This window comes from Vicia villosa, linkage group LG1, assembly GCF_029867415.1.
Source record: "Vicia villosa cultivar HV-30 ecotype Madison, WI linkage group LG1, Vvil1.0, whole genome shotgun sequence".
Taxonomy (NCBI): domain Eukaryota; kingdom Viridiplantae; phylum Streptophyta; class Magnoliopsida; order Fabales; family Fabaceae; genus Vicia; species Vicia villosa.
The window spans coordinates 82,131,065-82,146,653 of NC_081180.1; the positions used below are offsets into that span (position 1 = coordinate 82,131,065).

At 32.8% G+C, this 15,589-nt stretch overlaps 1 protein-coding gene across 1 annotated transcript; it reads left to right on the plus strand.

Annotated features, from left to right (window-relative positions):
- Positions 1 to 9,991: 9,991 nt before the first annotated feature.
- LOC131610779 (gallate 1-beta-glucosyltransferase-like) lies at positions 9,992 to 11,816 on the plus strand. Its single transcript, XM_058882829.1, has one exon. The coding sequence runs from the start codon at positions 10,045 to 10,047 to the stop codon at positions 11,467 to 11,469; it is 1,425 nt and encodes a 474-aa protein (XP_058738812.1). The 5' UTR covers positions 9,992 to 10,044; the 3' UTR covers positions 11,470 to 11,816.
- Positions 11,817 to 15,589: the final 3,773 nt, after the last annotated feature.

The window sequence follows — 15,589 nt, forward strand, 5'->3', positions numbered from 1 at the left end:
GATTTTATAGTTTTGATTTCACTTCGATGGAATTGTAAATCGTGGAAAAAAATTATTGATTTGTAAAAACCAACCAAGAGAAAAAAAAAAGACAAACTTTTCATTATACCATTTATTACCTTACTCACAAAACTGGGAAGGCCTCGTTCCTACATAGGTAAAACACGTGATTTATATTAATGGTATGATAAGAGGTCTATAAAAAAATACGTCTCTCCTCTTGCAAATGGACTTATTAGCTGGAAATCATCAATTTAGTCCATAGTGGTCTTGTATACAATTGAAGAAGAATACATGGTAGTATTTAAGGCTACAAAAGCAACCTTATGGATTATATGATTGGTTATAGAATTAGGTCTTGAGTAAAGTGGAGTTAACTTGTATTGTGATATTTTAAGTGCTACTTATTTGAAAAATAATTAATGTAGCGTGTCAGGACCCATCATATTGATATGAACACTTGACCAAATTGCGTAAATAGACATGGTGTCTTTTGTTTGAAATTTAGTTTTGGAAGGCGTTCATCAGATTATCACACGCATTACTATGAGCATATTGAAAAGTTGTTTTCATAAGGGTGGTCCTTTTCTCTGCCTAACAATGGATTGGCCATATTTAGAATAAGCCACAGCACATGATTAAGCCACAGATTATATAGTACGAAGCATCTTTATTGGCCCCCATCCTCATCAATGATATGGTTTATGTTGTAAAATTTGGTTTATGTTGTAAAATTTGGTTTATGTCACTTTCCATGATAATAATTTTGGGAGCTTCGTCGTATAATTAATTTCTTCGATGAAATCACTTTAATTTATCAATAAAATAACAAAGGATGTCACATGAGTTTATAGCAAGAAATTTATAGTGAATTTTTTTTATATTAAATTGTATACAAATTAAAAAAAAAATTTGAATATATAGGAGACAATAATTTATAATGATTTTTATTTGACAAAATTGATTTTGCAATTTAAAAAAGAAAATTTATTTTTTATAATGGTGATATTTTTTTAATAGAAAGAATTAAAATTAAAAAACAATATAAATATTAGAATAATTTTTTCGTTTTAAATTTGTTAGAGACTTAATTGCAATATTAATAGATAGGAAGATACATAATAAATACTATGTACCATATAATCATATGTGACTCTAATTAAGTCAATATTACTTTTTCATTGGCCAAATAAATGACTTCACCAAAGGAGTCATAATTTCACCATTTTTTCTCAAGTAGTCTAGAGGAGAATTCACATGTCATCATGAATTTAAATGTGCGCCCTTATCTATATTTTTAGAGAACTATCAACTAAATTGGCAAAACAGAACAAATATAAGTTATATTTAAGTACACTTGAACATCAATTAAAATATAATCATTCCAACCGAACTATATTTTGAAATAAAAAACCCTTCTTTAATCAAATATGCTTCCGATTCATTGTCTCCCCAAATTCAAAATTGAGTGAACTATTTTGCAGTCTCTTTTGCAGATCTAGAAACAATTGATGACACTTAATATAGATTGCATTGGCAACCGTAAATGCGATCTCTAGATATTCTGTATCTGCTAGAATGATTTGATATGTAATTGCAACTATAACATGTAAAATGATGAAAATGAGTCAGTTTGTTTTGAGTTAAAAAAAAAATGATTTTTACAATGTTATATAATTTTAGGTAGGGGTGGCAAATGGACATGTCTATCCCGTTTAAGTCTGTCCTGCAAAAGCCAACAAAAAAACAAGGTGGAGCAGGGCGTCAAAGTTGTAGATGTGGGCTCATTTACAAGACTCACCCCGTTTAATAGCGGACATGTGGGTATGCGGGCATGCCCGCTTCTGTTAAGAGTCCCACATCGGACAATATATGGCCTGAACATGTCCTTATAAGTTGGGGCAATTCTCAGCCTACAAGCTGGTTTTCTAGGGATGAGTTAAGCCTAACCACATTTCTTAACATGGTATCAAGAGCCTCGTTTAAGATCCGGTGGGCCACCTTCTATGGTTTTTGCTATCGGGCCACCTACCATTTATTTCCACGCTCCAGTTGTCTAGTTCTGGGCGTGAGGGGGTGTGTTAAGAGTTCCACATCGGGCAATATATGGCCTGAACATGTCCTTATAAGTGGGGGCAATTCTCACCCTACAAGCTGGTTTTCTAGGCCTAACCACATTTCTTAACAAATCCTCATCCTACAAGCTGGTTTTGTAGGGCTGAGTTAGGCCCAACCACATTTCTTAACATGGTATCAAGAGCTTCGTTTAAGATCTGTTGGGCCACCTATTATGGTTTCCACTATCAGGCCACCCACCGTTTATTTCAACGCTCCAGTTGTCTAGTCCTGGGCGTGAAGGAGTGTGTTAAGAGTCCCACATCCGACATTATATGGCCTGAATATGTGCTTATAAGTGGGGGCAATACTCATTCTACAAGCCGGTTTAGTAAGGTTGAGTTAGGCCCAACCATATTTCTTAACAGCTTCTCTCTTTAAAATTTTTTTTCACTCATGTTATAAATTAAAAATACACATCATTAATAAAAAAATATAGATAAAAACAAACTTGCATTAAATTGTATCAAAATAAAGATTATCATTATCCTATATTCAAATGAAATAACTAAATTCAACAATTAATTCAACATAAGTTCAAGTTCAACAAGCATTGCATCAAAACCAACATAAGTAATTCAAGTTCAACGCCACAAATTCAACAAAAGAATAGACCATGTTACAACATGTAAAACACTATGTTAATGCATCTTTGGCAACATTTAACACCAATATTAAACCATTTAAGAATAACATTTAACAGCATATTTAGCAGCATTTAACAGCGGCACAACAACATTTAATAACCACATAATAGCAGGTTAGCATTTAACAGTAACAGAATAGCATTTAACAGCAGCCAAACAATATTTAACAACAATAGATAAACATTTAATAGCAGCATAACACATATTAGCATTTATTAGCACTTAAACCAATTTAACACATGTTATAACAACATGTTTGATAATATTTCAAGATGTTTGATAGCAGTTCAAATCAGTAATATTAAAACAAGTTTAAAATTAGAGCAAACTTAGATTATGCACGCGGGCAACCCGTAACCGCGCCACGTCCGCCTCGTTTTTTTGCAGTGCGGGGCGGGGAGGGCATACTTAGATACGCGGGTTCAAAACTTAGTTTCTGTCCGCAAAAACATGACGGGTAAAATAGGTTTTCCTCGCGGGCCGAACCCGTTTTGCCACCCCTAATTTTATGGTTTTACCACGGTTGGCTATTCAACCGTTGTTATATACAATTAATTTTTAATCAAAAAACAAAAATAATATAGTAGCGCCTTATTTTAGAGATGTCACCATGGTGTAGTGAAGAACCATGGTGACCATGGCGTTGTTGTTTACACGTTTATTCAACTTGACCAAGTAGACCGAGGAAAAAAGTACAGCACTTTCCATTACACCATACAATATTTAGCCCACAAAATAACATAAAATCCAAACTTCAACCGTGGTATAGGTCTTTTTCCGTAGTAATGAACGCTAAGTCAGTGATGAGAGAACTAAAGTGATATGAAAATGAAAATGCACTTGAGTATTTGAGGATGATACATTTTTCTCTTTATATACTTCTTGGAGTAGTTAAAACGCCGGTGGGAGACACGCCATGTTAAACGTAGAGCTATCTGATTGATCAGGACAATGGGTGATGAATAAGATGGTGAAATTATCTATTTTAAGTGGGAGCAAGCGGATAATATTGCTCTCATATATCTTTATCACTTTTTCAGCTAGCCGTTCAACCGAGTTAGATACTAATTGTCATCCATGTCCCCTTTAATTTGTACGTTGGTCTTGATAGTACCTGCTTGCAAGTTGGCCGTGAGATTCAATCCTTTTGCTGTGCAAGACATAATGCATGATAACATGTGAGAGTTAATAGGGACATGAAAATAGCATTCAATCTTCTTCAAGCTGTGTTCAGTATGAATGGAGGTTGGATCAGAAAAACACTTGAATTGGAAAGAGGCTCATTATTGCGGAGAGGGATATAGACCATTTTTCTACAACTTTAGCATCGTGGAGATCCTGAATCACATGTGTATTGCTAATGCCTTTATAATTTTGGAAACTTTTCGCATGTGTAAATGGCCTAATTTTCAAACGATCAAGAAATGGCTATCAAAATTATAATTTAAATAGATATAAACAGATATAAACTTATTTCAAAAACAGATATAAACTCTTCAGGTTCTATCATTAGTCCGGAATCTTAAGGTTTTATTTCAAAAACAGATATAAACTCTTCAGCTTTTTAGAATCACTAGCACAAGGTTTTCAAGTATTGGAGTCTTTTTTATCCGTGGAAAAACATTTAAATATGTTCGTCTAATACAAGAGAAATCGCAAATAATTAAGATAAATACAACATATTTAATTAAAAAAATTATTTTCCAATGCATCATTATGAATGGTCATAAACCTATAATCAATTAATTATCTCTTGTAATGTAGAACCTTTAACCGTTAAAATAAATTAATCACGAGCGCGACACAAACGATATCACCTCTACCTTGTCTACAATGCTAGCCGTGAAAAAACAAAAATTTTAGAGAGAACATACACTCATAATCCTAATCCTAGTGCGGCTAAGGTTTGAGAATTCACAAGTGATTGTCACTTTATTATAAGAGTTATATTTATAGTACCACTTATACGTGCATCTTGGTTTATGGTATATTGTGTTTCTCTAACTTGCACTAGTGCACCGTAAGAATGCACCGTTGAATCATATATGCATCTTTCTTTTATTTAATCTCTCATTTATCTAACTTGATCTGCTGTTATATCTCGTAACATGGACAATCATATTAAATCACATACTTAATGTTATAGACAGAGAGTGATTTCTATGATAATGATCATATGTATAATTATCCTTTTGTCTTTATAATTATATTGACATATACATATACATATCCACTTCTAACCTCTATTGCCATTTATTGACATATACTAAAGCATAAAAGAATGTATAAACGATGGGGTGCCTCTCACAAGGGCTTGTTTTACGTTGTTAGCTTGACGCCTTTTGTTGTTTCGTCCTTGGAAAGTAACTTCTCCACGACACGTCGGTGCTCTCGCCACAACGCAGCCTAAAGAAAGCATCCTAACCCAAACACTTAACAAACGAATCAAAAACAAAAGTATACACAAGTATGTGTTAAAACACAAATATTCACAAAACTCAAATATTCACAAAATTTTAATTGGCTAAACAAATTGAAAAGAGAAGATTTGAGGATTCAAAACTGGTCCTATTTCAATTTGCTTAGCAAACACTAAATTTACAAGTGTGATAACCATAAACATAGAAATGCACAAGTATGAAAACATGTACAAATATACAAGTATGTAGAAAAACTCAAAAACCTAGAAACTATCGCAATGTTATCCAATACCAAAACTAGTCCCCGGCAACGACGCCATTTTGTTGAAGGAGTAGAGGGCAAGCAACAAAATATTTAGAAATATTATTCCGGGAATTTACCGTCTCCACAGGGACTGGTTGAAAAGAATTGTCGTTCGACGAATTCTTAGTTCTTGAGTTCGGGTTAAATGGGTTTTAAAGTAAAGTGCGGAAAACTAAATTATAAACACAAAATAAATGCATTTTCGAGAGAAGAAACTAATGCGGCACGAATGTAAACTACTCATCACAAACTTAAACCTATCACTTTGTTGCAATCAATTTACAATGCTCGTCAGAATCACCACATATCCCTCACATCAATGTCCATTTCTGAAACACCAACGAGAGTTCAACCATATTTCTCTTTAGACGATGTCTTAATCGGTCAAACAACATAGAGGTATTAAACTCCAGTATTATGTGGATGTTAACCCCAAACCTATCTCTAGAATCTAAAGCAATTAGATATCCCCCTAATCAAGATTCATGAGCTATATGTCTATAACAACACAAATCTAAAGCATTTAAGCAAAAAGATCAATGAAACACCGACAAAGATTTGTAAAGCAAACTTTATACAACAATAGAGTAACAAATATACATAGGTTCAGAGCAAACTTACAAAAAAACCCCAAAAAAATAGAGAATACATAGAGATAAAAGAAGAATCATAAATCTACCAGTTTGTCAACTCCGATTGATGAGCAATTTGACTCCGGATCCCTACTAAAAAATGATTGTGATGGTGTCGGGACTCAAAAATACTCAGCCTATGACCTTTAAATATGTTTGGAACTCTATTTATAAAATTTGAAATCTTGCTTAGCAATAGTAGAGCTCGCTTAGCGCACTTTCCTGTCGTGAAAAAAATAAGATTTTGTTTTTGCCATAATTTGAGAACCGTAACTCTGATTCGCGCCCGGTTGGAAGCGTTGGAAACCTTATTTAATGCTCTAACTAACAATGACTAAATGGAAACCAAATCGATGATTTTGATCATCTTTAATTTGAGCCTTATTCTTTGATGAATTGCTAAACATTGCATTCTTGAAGCTTAGTCTTTGGCCTTTATTACTCAATGCTCCAACCATGCATGAATACCTACAAAAAGACATAAAAACTATCAAACATTACATCATTTACACATATTACTAGATTATATACAATATGTAAACTATTACAAAATATATACAAAAACGGGGGATTTATTCAAAGAATACAATACAAATTAATCGATAAGTTGTACGAAACAATAACGAAAATAATGACATTTTTGCACTTATCAGGTATAGGGGTTGGTTATGCAAGAGGAAGGTATTAGCAGCCCTCACATCTGTGGTACTCCACGGGAACCTTTTTGAAAATCTGTGTTAAAATAAAGAGTTATATGCAAAAAGATTGATGGGATGAGAAAAGAATATCTTTTATAATTTTTATTTATGCACGGCAAGACGTCGCATCTTGTGCCTACATACCCTTTGAGTGAAATAGAGAAGTCAGAGCATTTGTAGTTCTGCTCATAAAGAAAAAACGATGGTTTGTTTTGATTGATTTTAAATTACGAGACACTTTGTCATCTTAAAGGAATAAACTCAACTGATCAACCATAAACATGATAATAGATTGATCTTTGCATCACAATGAAAGAATGTCTCCAACTTGGTTAGAGAACAACAGGTATGCCACTAGCTCTTTCAAGTGGAAAAGAATCAACACCATATCAATCAATATCATGGAGGTAGGAAAATTACATCTCAACAGTGATGATTAATCATGTCTAATCTTTTGATAAAACATTTTAAAAGTAAAAGACAAGTGGCAAAAGGTTTGAGTGGAGTTTGTGTTTTGTTAGGAGAATAATCTCAAGTAGTCCCCTTGGGCAAGTGGTACTTGAACATTTCCTTTAATTTTGAAAGAGTTATGATATGCTTAAGATATTCAGAATTTATTCAAGAAAAGATTTGATGATCACTCGACAGAGTCAAGGTTTATTGTATAAGAGTTCAAGTTTGAAAACAAGAAGATTTTTAAAAAGAGATAGGAGACTTTGAAATTTAAGAAGATGGGCAAGAGATGAAGGGGATATCATAAAGCAAAAAGTAAAAGTTAAGGAAAAGAAATATCTAACCAATGAGAAGTATAAAAGTTTAATACAAGAATTATGTTCCTTTGGATTAACCTCAAAGTGTAACATAAGATGAACCAAAGCACTTAAACAGATGAATAACCAAAGCCATAAGTTCAAAATAAAAATCTAATCAAGCAAGTATCAGATAAAACTTGAACTTGTCTCAGATGAACTTGCATCAGATGAAATTTGTATCAGATGAATTTCCAAAGTTTCAAACCAACAGAACACCTGCACACAGACAAAACAGACAAACCAAACAACAACCAACGAAAAAATTCCAAGGTCTCAGATACATTGGTATCAAATAAATATCTCCAAGCCAAGGTTCTAACCCTAGTTCCAAAAGCCGAATTCCTTAAGAAAAGGATAGTAACCATAGTCCAAAGAAGTGATTAAGTCTTTTTTAGGGTTTTCCCTTTATTAATGTTTTAAGATAGAGAAATAAAATGTCCAAATGGACAAAAGAAAAATCGCACAAACATAAACAAATAGTACGAATTGTAATGATAAAGATAAATTGCATAAAGTAAAGGCATGAATTTAAATGACTGAAATTAAAGGCAAGAATTAAATTGAACTAAAGTAAAGTTAGTACAATTATATGGTTAATAATTAGTTAGATGATTAATCAATCAATTTAGGACAATTTAGCGCTATGTTAAGAAATAATAGATGTACTTATAAGAAGTAGCATCTATGAGGCCGGTCAATAAAATTTATGTACCATATTTGTTAGAGAAATGATAGAAATCATTCTCCTAAAACAAATAGCACAAGTCAAAACAAGGTGATCAAGGAATATACAACTTATCACATTCTCTTGATCGATACATCACGGATCTCTTATGCCGCTAGAGTGGCATCATCTACAAATTTTACCTTGCTCTTCATTGCACAATTGAGTCTAACAAACCAATATTTTCTTCCGGTCATGTGTGTTGAACATCGGAAGTCCAAATATCATTGATCGTTTCCCTATACAATCTCTTTCGTAGTCACCATAGTGATTTCTTCTAATTGTTACCAGTTACATCATATTAGTAACCAATTACAACTTCTCTGGTAGCTTGTTGTAGCCTTTTAAAGTTGCTTGGTAACCTGCTACTGTTGCATTCTCCTTTATTGATCGATCATCGCCAAGAGTGTGTTCTCATCATCATACTCTTGTCTTGCCATTCTAGCTTCATTTTTTTAAAGTTCTTTTTTTTTGTAACTGCACTCTCTTGCCAAATGACCAAACTTTTGACAATTATAGCACAACGCACTTCTTTTGTCAACTACATTTCTTCCTTACTCATCGTCGTGAGATTCTTTGATTCCTCAATCGCAACTACTACATTGTCAAATCTTGACATCAAATACACAATATTTTTATAACAACATACTGCTCTGTAAATGTTTTTCCACACACCTCACTTGGTTCACTAGTATTGTTATTCTTGTCGTAATTCATTATTTTTCTTTCCTTTTCTTCCATTTGAATCAACTCCAAATGTCTCTTATGAGTTTGTAAGCTCACCACATTTTGAGTATCACCTCCTGCTTAACTTTTCTCCAAGATTTCCTAAGCTTTCTTTGAGGTTGGGTAATCACCAACCTACTCAAAGATATATGCATCAACATATTGTTGAATCAAATATAGCGCCTTGTAATCTTTCTTCTCCTCCTCCTTATGCATAGTCCTTTGTGGAGTCGTTGCACGCTCTACAAGTGGAGAAATACCGTTCTTGATCACTTTAAGATTATCAAACAACACCTTCATCTATTTGCACCTCTTATCGTTATTCTTCGCATAAAAATTAGGAGATACGTAGGGATTCGTTTATGAGAAACATAAAGCATTTTCACACACGAAGTGTTTGATGGATCGAACCATGTTCTTGATGCCAAATGTTGGAACAAGAGAACCATAATAATGGTGATTTCTAATGTGGAGAATGAGAGAGAGTAATAATCGAGAGTAAAAATGAGAGTCTATTCATTAATGAGTGAGAGAGAGTAAAATTCTAGTTAAACAAATGAGTGAGAAATCAATTAAGTTAGATAGAATATTAATTTAGTAAGTCTTTATTTTTAGTGTTATTGTGTTCTTTTTGTATTTGAGCTTTTAGGTTTATTATCCACTCTGACTATTATATATGCAGTCTCTATGAGACATTGATGGATATAAAAAAATAAATAAAATTTATCTTTATTCCTTTTAATTTATGTAATCATTTTAGTGTTCTTTCCCTTTTATTTTATTATAGAGACCCTAGTTTATAAGTTTGATAGGAAAATTTTTCTATCATTTTCACTTGACAAGAAAGACTAATCATATATACTGCCATGCTATTGTTACTAATCATTCATTAAATAAAAACTATATATATATATACTGCCATGCTATTGTTACGATCGTATTTCTCATTCTGAAAAAGTAAAAGTAATGGGTTCTGAATCTGTCATTCACATTCTCCTTATCTCTTTCCCAGCACAAGGACACATTAACCCTCTTCTTAGACTAGCAAAATGTCTTGCTGCAAAGGGTTCTTCTGTCATTTTCATCACTACCGAGTATGCTGGCAAAGACATGCGAACCGTTAACAACATCACTGATAAATCACTCACTCCCATTGGTGACGGTTCTCTCACTTTCCACTTCTTTCACGACGGTTTATCTGATGATGATCCCATCAGAACCGATCTTCCTGCTTACCTTGAACAACTCAAACTTGTTGGAAAGCCATTTCTTTCTCAAATAATAAAAAATTATTCTGATTCAAACAAACAATTTTCATGCATCATAAACAACCCTTTTCTTCCTTGGGTTTGTGATGTAGCTACGGAACATGATATTCCCTCTGCTTTGTTATGGATTCAATCCGCTGCTGTTTTCCTAGCTTACTATAACTATTTCCATAAACTCGTACCTTTCCCTACGGATTCAGAACCGTATATTGACGTTCAACTCAACTCTTCTTTGGTTCTTAAATACAACGAAATCCCAGATTTTCTACACCCTTTTAGTAAATATCCATTTCTAGGGACACTCATCTTAGAACAGTTTAAGAATTTATCTAAAGTTTGTTGTGTATTGGTGGATACATTTGAAGAACTGGAACATGATTTCATCGAGTATCTTTCAGAAAAATCTATCTCTATAAGACCTATTGGTCCTTTGTTTAACAACCCAATGATTAAAAGTGCGAGTAATATTCGTGGTGATTTTGTCAAGAGCGATGAAAGTAGTATTATAGAGTGGCTAAACTCAAATGAGAAAGGTTCTGTTGTTTTCATTTCGTTTGGAAGTATTGCATACTTTTCACAAGAACAAATGAATGAGATTGCATATGGGTTATTGGATTCTCAAGTGTCGTTTTTGTGGGTATTGAAACAACCTTTTAAAGAATTGAGACTAAAGGAACATGTTCTACCAATTGGGTTCTTAGAGGAAACATGTGAGAGAGGAAAAGTGGTCAAGTGGTGTCCACAAGTAGAAGTACTTTCTCATCCTTCAGTTGCATGTTTCATGACTCATTGTGGTTGGAATTCATCAATGGAAACACTTACTTTAGGTGTTCCGGTGTTGACGTTTCCGGCATGGGGTGATCAACTCACAAATGCAAAGTTCTTGGTTGATGTTTATGGAGTTGGTATTAGATTGGGTTATGGTCATATGGAAAACAAGTTGGTGACAAGAGATGAGGTGAACAAGTGCTTATTGGAAGCAATGACAGGAGAGAAAGCAGAGAGGTTGAAGCAAAATGCAATCAAGTGGAAGAAGAAGGCGGAGGATGTGGTGGCGCATGGTGGATCAACTGATCGGAATCTTGATGCATTTATCCAGGACATTAAGAAACATGGTGGTTAATATTGAGAGGATTCTATAAGTAGAATTTATTGTTTTTGAGGTTTTTTTTTAGGTGAACACTCAGGTACCCTTGAGTTTAGATGGTACCGGTACCCTCAACCAATCAAATATTATAATTTCATGCCATGTCACTTATTTATTTTAAAATAAATTAACATTTAATAATAATTTACACTAAAGGTACCGGTACCCAACTTGAATTCTTGGGTACCAAAGAATTTACCTTTTTTTTATGTACTAGTATCTTGAGTATTTTATGTTATATTCTCTTTGTACGGTTAATTTTTAAATTATGTTTATTTAGTACTACTATTTTCTTTTGTTACATTTTAGGACTCAGTGTATTTTAATTTGGGTTAATTCCATTTTATTCCTAAGGTAGGCGATTTTGCTTTACCTTATGTAATATTTTTTTTTAAGATTATTCTTCTGTAAAATTTTTTTATTATTTTTCTTTAAGCATATAAATTATATAAATTAAATAATATGAGAGATAAATAAAAAAATAATATTACATGGGTAACTTATATACTTAGGGAGTAATAAAAAATATATATTTTAATATTTAAAGAGTGATCTAAATTTTAATTTGTAGAGGGGTAAAATGAAATTGGCTTATATTAATTATAAGAGGTAATGTATATTTAACCCTTTTAATTTTTACTTTACAATTAGAATAGATTGATATTAAGAGGGTGATTTATCACATCTCATATTAAAGGAACAAATCATTATTTAAATTTTGTGAATTCTAACCAACTTTATGAATATAAAGAGGGTGATTTATCACATCTCATATTAAAGGAACAGGGTTCTAAGATTTTTACACAAAGCATGGTTTACTTCTTGTTGTTTGTTGTTAAACATCCTTCTTTCTACTTGGAGAGCATTAATCTGAACTCATCAAGTTCTACTTTCATTGGTTCTTCATTACTAGACACACCTTCAGACTTAAGTTTACCACAATAAACCATCACATTATTGGAAATTTCTCCCTCATTCATTAGAATCAGAGCAAGTGATAAAAGTCTTTTTTTCTGTCTCTTAAAAAAGATTAGACACTTTGCTTTAATATGTTCATAGTCTTCACGTTCAAAACACTGACTATCCTTACCACACTACTACAAAATATATCTTTGATAATACTATATTATTGCGGTCGTTTAAACAACCGTAGTAATTATTTATTTTAGCACACTTGAATTTTATTATTATTTCATTAAAATACATTTCATTGCGGTCTTTAATAACAACCATTGTGATATATATAAGTGAAGTTATCAAACTTCAGCACATAATAGACGTCACTCTCAAAACAAACACTAACATTTCTCTCTTCCAAATGCAGCGAACTCGTCCTCGTAAGCTTCTTCAAACTAAAAGGTAATCAAGTCCATACGCTTTATCTTTCTTCTTCTTCTTCTTCTTCTTCTTCTTCTTCTTCTTCTTCTTCTTCTTCGTAAGCTTTCTTCCTAGTTATTCATACACTTTCTTTCATTTTCTCAAAACAAAATCCTAACATATCTCTCTTGAACATGTAGCGAACTCGTCCTCATAAGCTTCTTTACACTAAATGGTAATCAAGTTCATACGCTTTATCTTTCTTCTTCATCTTAAGCTTTCTTCCAAGTTAGTCATATATGTTTTACGTATGGCACTAGTTCTTCTTAAAAAGGAATTTTTAAATTTGGCATGATTTTCTTGTTTCTTGGGTTATCTCTAATTAGGTTATGTTTTCGTTTACATTAACATGTTGTTAATGTCATGCTAGTTTATGTTTCTAAATAAGATTAACATTCTGAAAGCTGTTTATATTTCAAAATATGGTTCAAGTCTTTATGTTTCCAAATTTGATTGAGTTTATGTTTCCAAATCTATTGACATTTGGTATGGTGTTTTTTGACTTGTAGGGAAAGTGAATGAAAAAAATTAACTCAAGAAAGCGCATACTATGGGTGTGTGAAGGTGAGAAAAACACAAGAAGGGGGTTAAATTGGGTTAAATTTTTCATCTTTTACTGTTTAAAATCTCTTATCAAATTCAGAACACAAGGTTAGAATCTGAGTCAGAGTCTCAAGTATGCAACAGAATAAGGGTTCAAAGGTAAAGAAGAGAGAAAGAGAGACACAAGCAGTTATCCTAGTTCCTCTCATAAAATAGGAGTAGTCCAGTCCCCTTGCACTTCCAAGGGATTTTCACTATAACCAAATAAGATTACAAATACTCAAGCACAGAAGCAAGAGAGTTCAGATGCTCAAGCAAACAAGCAAGAAATTTCACATGCTCAAGCAATAAGCAAGAGACTTATAATAACATATCTTATAGATTAAGGATTGTTTAAAACTTACATTTGAAATACAATCAAAGGTGTAAACTAAATACAACGTAAAAAGATTCTAGGATTTAGGAACTTCAAATAATGTACAATTGATAAGAAGTTATAAGTGTAAGCTTGTGCAATAGTTTTGACATAATAACAGCTTTTTTATTACCAAGGCCTAATGTTGTATTTTCTTCAAGTTTTCCAACTTCTTTTATAGAGGAACACAAAAGAGTCGTTGGGAAAGACTTCATGAATAAGGAGTATTATAGGGAAGCATCATGAGATACATTGGAAAGCTTTCTAATATGGTTAATATTGTTGAGATGCCATTTGAACATCCTTTTTTACAAGAGGAATTATCAGTTGCATTCCTTCTGTCTTCTGCCGATTTTTGCTAAGTCTTCACGTGATCAGAAGAAGACAAAATGTCTTCAAAGTTTGATAGTGACCTATCAGAGTTTCTTCATCCTTGAGCTTTGACTGACTTCAAGTTTCGAGTCTTCATAAGTAGACATCATAATAATCACTATCATCTATTAAAATAATGATGATCATATTGATGATAATGACTCCAAATTAGTCAACATATTGATACTTTGCAAAATAAATTAGAAGATAATGAATCATAGCTTTGAAATTTTTTGGGAAATTGAACCAAATTCTACGTGTTAAAGAGCGAGAGATGAATAACGAGATGCATGCAATTCGAAAAACATTGATTGATCTAAGTTGGTTTTCAAATATAACATAATTTTCAGATTATTATTTTCTAAATTAATTTTAATGGTTGTACATGTTTAGTGAGATGTAGGGAAAAACAAGCTATCTATATATTTTATAATAAACTATGGTATACATACCACAATGGATATCTTTTCAAACCCATGACCTTAACATATATCACAACGATTGTTTAAGATAACCGTTGTGATAGGTAGCGTGCTACCTAGTTTATCATCACGGTCAAACACTCGTGGTTAAAACCACCATACATACAATCACACGCTACCTAACAACAAATGTACAACCGTCATTATAAGTATATCAAAACCATTGTCATATGTTTTTTCCGTAGTAGGGCAACCATTTGATTTGTCTTCACTTCTGTCTTTGATCTGGGGACTGATGTTGGACCTCTTGTCTTGGACATTTGTCATTCACTTTCTATCCAAATACTTCAAGGAATTGTTGAACTTTTTCCCAAAAAGATCTATAGCATATGACAAGCTATCTTTCTTATCATCTTGAATTTCTTCATCCTCAGTGTTGGAGATAAAAGCTATACCTTTGTCTCAAAGGTTTATAAGGAATCAATGAGCCCATCAACCTTAATGATGCTCAGGTCTTGAGCTTCTTCAATAGCGGTCACTTTTATATAAAACATATTAGGCATGATCTGAGAATTTTTCTGGCTACCTTTTCTTGAGACATCTTTTCACCTAAGGCAAAGGAAGTGTTGGAAATGTAATGCAATCTAATTTGGAATTCACTGATAGACTCGTCTTCATTCACCCTCATATTCTCAAACTTGGTGGTAAGGAGTTGCACCCTTGACATACAAGCTATGGATGTGCCTTCATGTGCATTTTTGAGAATCTTCCATGCTTCTTTAGTCTTTGAACATGTATTGATCAACCTGAACATGTTATTATCCACACCATTGGAAATAGCATTCAAATCCTTGGAATTTCCAAGAGCTTCATCATCTTTAACATTAGTCCAATTTCTAGTTTCAAACTAGTTGTACCATCTTCAGAAATAGTCACATGATGTTTCCATCCTTTTACCATTGCCTTC